At 34.0% G+C, this 6,074-nt stretch overlaps 2 protein-coding genes across 2 annotated transcripts; both read left to right on the top strand.

Moving 5' to 3' along the window:
- Positions 1-394: 394 nt before the first annotated feature.
- On the top strand, positions 395-3,937 carry LOC130902909 (uncharacterized protein K02A2.6-like). The gene is made up of 3 exons (XM_057815193.1): positions 395-443; positions 2,886-3,104; positions 3,387-3,937. Exons 1-3 carry the CDS (start codon positions 395-397, stop codon positions 3,935-3,937), a joined length of 819 nt encoding a protein of 272 aa, XP_057671176.1.
- Positions 3,938-5,017: 1,080 nt separating this feature from the next.
- LOC130902910 (protein FAM200C-like) lies at positions 5,018-5,866 on the top strand. The gene is made up of 3 exons (XM_057815194.1): positions 5,018-5,233; positions 5,311-5,577; positions 5,690-5,866. Exons 1-3 carry the CDS (start codon positions 5,018-5,020, stop codon positions 5,864-5,866), a joined length of 660 nt encoding a protein of 219 aa, XP_057671177.1.
- Positions 5,867-6,074: the final 208 nt, after the last annotated feature.

Here is a 6,074-nt window from a genome sequence, read left to right on the forward strand (position 1 = left end):
AATATTGAAACATAAAAATTCATTCAGTTTTACGAATTGAGAAACGAAATTGGCAAAAAATCGATTAGTTACGATTAAATAATTATCGATTATGATCAATTATACGAGAGGTAATCGTTTTGATTGTCAAGATATGCCAAAGCGTTTCATTACACAATGAAATTCGAATTTCCAGAAAATGTGGCTCAAAATATAAGGAATAGACAGTGCTGGATTGATAGTTGTACTATGGCATTAATAAAAAAAGTTTTTCCTAAGCAATTATTCACATCTTTCTTCCAGTTAAGTGTGAAATAAGGACGTAAGGACTCAAAAATCCCAACCGTTCGAAAGTTATACCAATTAAGTGCAAAATATAATTCCTTCTGGCGTTTAGATCAGCTGTTCTTAACCTATGGGTCGCGAAGCATATTTCTTGGGTCGCGCTGTGTCGAACCAAAAAAGTTAGTAATACACCAAATAATAAGTAATACCAACACCTCCCTAATATAAATTATTCCCTGATACAATGTTTCGGTTTTACCGCTCTTTGCGAATGGCCTTCCGGAAGTGACGTCCAATCTTCTAGGAGGTATTGGTAATACTCATGCCATTGCTTTGCGTGTGCGCAGACTCAGTAAGCTCTCTGTCAAAAACTCGTTTCTGCGTATTGTGTTGTGAATAACAGTGAAACGTGAATACAAGAATTTTAGAAACAAATTTTGTCTTATTGTTAATAGTGGAGTGATCAAGCTGTATTGTAAATTTGTAATCACTAAAACGTGAATACAAGGAAGCATTTTTAGAATTAGGTTTTACTTGCATTTATGATCGAGGAGTGAACAAACCGGATTGCGTGTTGTGCAGTGAAATATTAAGTAATTAATCGATGAAACCGAACAAACTGAAAAGACATTTTGATGCAAAACATAAAAATTTTTCCTTTGAGGGAAAAGATCGTACTTTTTTCGAAAGAAGAAAAGAAGCCCATCTAAAAAGTCGGCGTTTGTAAAAGTTGCTGGTATATTTAGTATTCAACTGGATGAAACGACATATGTTAGTAAAGATGCTCAACTCATGATTTACGTGAGGTATCCAGGTTTAAAAGATATACAGGAGGACATTTTATTTTGCAAATCAAAGTCAACAACGTGAAGATATTTTTCTTATGGTCGATTCGTTTTTTAAAGAAGAAGGATTAAATTGGAATCAGTGTTTCAAAATGTCAATTCTTTTCAAAAAGTTATAAATAGATTTTAATTTGGTCAATAAAAATTATTAAAAACACTTGATTATTAATTAAATTTTCCTTGGATCGAAAAATACTTTTGTTTATCTTTATTATTAAAAAAAAATAAATGAAAAATTTGTAAGTTAAAAAAAATAAAACCACCATTTCAACACTAGGTATTTTATTTGAAAAAAAAAAAATATTTTTATACGACGCGATTCCGCCGCCGCAACCTCAAGGTTGGCGCTCCGCACATGCGGTTAAAAAAAATAATCATCGTAGGATTGAAGATTTTTTAAAAATACGATCTAAAATAAAGCAATTAAAAAATTTAGACTTTTTTTTGGGTCGCGACATGAACATATTTCTCAAATTTGGGTCGCGGCTTAAAAAGGTTAATGTTACATAAGATAGCATTAGATGTCTAGTGTATGGTCTCCTATATCAACTACACTTGACCACTAAGTGGCAGCAGAACGGACGTCAAGAAGAAACATCAGTGGCACTCCTCCGCTTATCTTTCCTGACTATAATTTAACAAGTTATAAAATATGTAACATGGTGTTAGGTGAAATCACGCCAAGAAGATAAAAGGTGGAAATAAGACTATACTGAAATAAGACTTAAATGAATAACCGTAGCTAGAAGTTAATAAACTCTGCCACACCCTGATAGAAGCTTGCCGAGACCGAGTAGAAACGCGTAGATCAGTAATTTAATAATTATAAAAAGAAAATATAAACATTTAAGCCAACAAAAGCTTTAGTGTTTGATCAAAATACAAGTCAAAATTTTACAAAATTCATGAATAGTTTCAAAATATACATGAAAGCATCTGGCTATGACAGTAAAGATGATGAAATGAAGATCGCTATAATTTTGAATATTGCTGGTGAAGATGCTCAAGAGGTATTTCAAACCTTTAAATTTGATAATGTTGGAGATGAAGAAAAATATGACAAGGTCATAGAAGTTTGAAAATCACTGCATGCCCTTTGGAAATGAGACATTTGATAGATTTAAGTTTAACACGCGGTGTCAGCAAGAATGGGAAGACTTTGATAACTTTCTTACGGCAATAAAAAAGTTAGCAAAGTTATGCAAGTTCGCAACATTGCATGATTCTCTGGTAAGAGATAAAATAGTAGCTGGTATATTAGATGCAGAGGTACAAGAAAGGCTCTTCAGAGTAAAAGAGGGAATGCAACACAAGTGGATGCAGTCAAGAAGCATCATCAATCTTATAGCAGTAGCACTGTTCAGTATGTAAAAAGCCAAATCATTTCGCAGTTGGCTGCAAAAGTAGGCAGCAATTTAAAGGTAAGGAAAAGATTAGAAGTAAGAAAAAAATATTGTGATTATACAAAAACCAACATGAGCATTAAGGATATGTCTAGATCAACATCCGATCCCTACTGTTGAGGAACTTAGTTTAAAGTTAAGAGATAAAAATATTTTTACTGTGTTAGATTTAAAAGAAGGGTTTTATCATGTTCCTCTTGATAAGGAGAGTAGAAAGTTGTGTACATTCATTACTCCTTTTGGAAAATATATTTTCAACCGATTACCATTTGGCCTTAATGTTAGTCCAGAAGTTTTCCAAAGGATTAATGAGAAAACTTTTGGTGATTTCCCAATAGGAATATATTTTGATGATATTATAATTGGGGTGTAGATGAGAAAGAACATGATGAAATCCTCAAGGAAGTTATTAGTAGAGCCAAAAAATTTAGTATAAAGTTCAACAGATCAAAAGTACAATTTAAAGTTTCAGAAGTCGCTTATTTAGGTCAAATATTTTCTGCTGAAGGAGTTCGGCCAGATCCAGATTATGTAAAAGCCATTTTGGAGCTTGAAGATCCAACTAACAAAAAAGAGCTCCTAAGGATACTGGGTATGTTAAATTATCTCTCAAAATTCTTACTCAAGTTGTCTGAGCTACTATTTCCATTAAGAAACCTCATTAAAAATAATGTAGAGTTTAACTGGACTAAAGACTCTTATATTTTCAAGAATCAAGAATTTAGTATCGAATATAACTAGTTTAGTAGTTAGTACTAGTACTAGTACTAGTTAGTAGCCATCCATAATAAGGATATTTACAAAGTGTCTTCTAGGCTTCAAAGACTGAAGCTAAAACTGCTAAAGTATAACTTCACTGTAAGATACCTTCCAGGAAAGTTTATGTTTATTGCTGATATTTTATCTAGATCATTTATCAAATCTAATGTCAAAGATGATCCTGAAATGGAAGAGATTGTACATTCTCTTGAACTTGACTTCCCTATCTCTAAGGAACGACTCCTTGAATTAAGAAATGCTTCTTCTAAAAATTTGGTTTTATCTAAAATCATTGATTTTTGTGGTGATGGTTGGCCAGAGGATAATAAATCTATCACAAATCCAGACATAAAAGCATTTTTCAATCTTAAAGATAATTTGTATGTTCATCAAGGCTTAATTTTTCATGATTATCGACTTGTTCCACAAACGTTACGTCACAAAATGTTATCAAAATTACACGTAGGCCATTTTGGTATTGAGAAGTCTAAAGCTAGGGCAAGAAAACTTTTCTATTGGCCTGGTTTGTCTCGAGATGTTCAGGATTTTGTTTCAAAATGTAAAACTTGCTTGAAATACAGTAAAAGTGTAGTAAAAGAGCCACTAATGCAACATGAAAGACCAAATGAACCATTTCTCGAGGTAGCAGCAGATATCTTAACTTAGGCAGGTAAATATTTTCTTATCAGTGATGGATTATTACAGTAACTGGCTTGAATTAGTTCCCTTGGATAGTAAAACTGCGTCAGAAATCATTTTGAAATTGAAGTGTATCTTTGCTACCCATGGCATTCCTTCTAGCATCATCTCAGACAACATTCTATTTAACAGCAAAGAGTTCAAAGAATTTGACAAAAGTTGGGAGTTTACCTCAATCACAAGTCCACGATATCCCAAGTCCAACGGACTTGCTGAGAGATCTGTTGCCATCAGTAAAGACATTCTTAAAAAATGTAGTAATTCTGGAAATGATATTTATCAAGCACTACTTGAGTACAGAGCTTCTCCATTGACAGGTCTTGGTGTTTCACCATCAGAACTTCTAAACAATCGTTTACTAAGAACAACATTACCCGTTTCTAAAAAACTGCTAACAGAGTTACCAATCGTTAATCAGAAAAAAATTTGTGAGAAAAGATCTAGACCAGGGGTGCTCAAACGGTCGATCGCGAGTGCTTTTTGAGTAGATCTCGAGAAGAAAAAAATTTTTAATAAGTAGGTAGGTAACTAAACTACAAGAATGTATTACGTAATAAAATAACACTGCTTGCGGCAAAAGGCGGCTTTATCAAAGGAACGCGCGGCACTTGTCAAAGAAAAGCCGCGTTGTTTCTAGACTAGACTGTACTGTCTAGTTTCGGGCGGCGCGTTTGACGGGAACATTCGAGACTGTCACGCCGATATAAATGTTGCGCCTGCATGAATTGGAGTCATTCTGAATTGTAACTTGATAGCGATAATACGTCGATACAAAGCTTATTATTAAATAGTGAAAAATGAGTGCAGTGAAGAAATCTAAAACGTATCATTTTAATAAGGATTGGGAGGAAGAATTTTTCTTTTGTATGGTGAAGGATAAGTGCATGTGTTATTTGTCGTGCGTCAGTTGCAATACCTAAGCGTGGGAACTTAGAGAGGCATCATAAAACGGTTCATAAAAACTATCAAAAGGATTTTCCGCCACAGAGTGAATTAAGAAAACGAAAAGTGAGTGATTTTATATCTTATTTGAAAAAAGAACAAACCATGTTCACAAGACCAGCCAAACAATCAAAAGCTGCTACGATCGCGTCATTTAAAATATCTCATATATTGGCGAAACACAAGAAACCATTCGAAGATGGATCGGTGGTGAAGGAAGCATTTATTGAAGCGGGTGACACTTTATTTGGAGATTTTAAAAATAAAACAGAAATCATGTCTGCTATTAGAGAACTTCAGAACGTCCGACTGTCACAAGGCGTATTGAAGTCATTTATCAGGACATTGCAGATAAACTAAAACATGATATCATGGAATGTACATACTTTTCTTTGCAGTTCGACGAATCCCCTGATATGACAGACACTGCCCAGCTGTGTATTTTTATTCGGATGGTATTCAATGACATGTCGGCTAAGGAAGAATTTTTTAGAATCATTCCTCTGAAGGGGAAGACCCGTGGCGAAGATATATATGAAGTTTTCTTTAATTCTGTAAAAAACTACGAGCTACCAATATATAAATTAGTGAGCATTACAATCGATGGAGCAGCAGCAATGACTGGAAACAAAAACGGTTTTGTGGCATTGTGTCGAGCTAATGAAGTATTTCCTTCATTTTTTTCATTCCATTGCATTATACATCAACAAGTTTTGTGTTCCAAAGTTTTAAACACAGAGGAAATTATGGGCATTGCAACAAAAATTGTTCTTTCAGTTGCAGTTGGAAGATAGGGAGTCAGCTGAACACACTGATTTAGTTCTTTACACAGACGTCAAGTGGTTGAGTCGCGGAAAGTTCCTACAAAGGTTTCAAGAATTATTGCCCGAAATAACAGCTTTTCTAGACGAAAGAGGTGATGAACTCATATTTTGTAAAACGAAAAATGGCTGACTGATTTGGCATTTTTGACTGACATCACAATGCACTTAAACATCGTTAACTTGGAGCTTCAAGGTAAAGGAAAAACTATTATTGAGATGATTAGCGCAGTAAACGGATTCAAAAGTAAATTGCAACTTATGATAGATCAACTGAAAAGAAAGGATCTGAAACATTTTCCGTCTTTGAAAGCAAGGATTCCTCAGTTTAATTATGATAC

Source organism: Diorhabda carinulata, chromosome Y (genome assembly GCF_026250575.1).
Source record: "Diorhabda carinulata isolate Delta chromosome Y, icDioCari1.1, whole genome shotgun sequence".
Lineage (NCBI taxonomy): Eukaryota > Metazoa > Arthropoda > Insecta > Coleoptera > Chrysomelidae > Diorhabda > Diorhabda carinulata.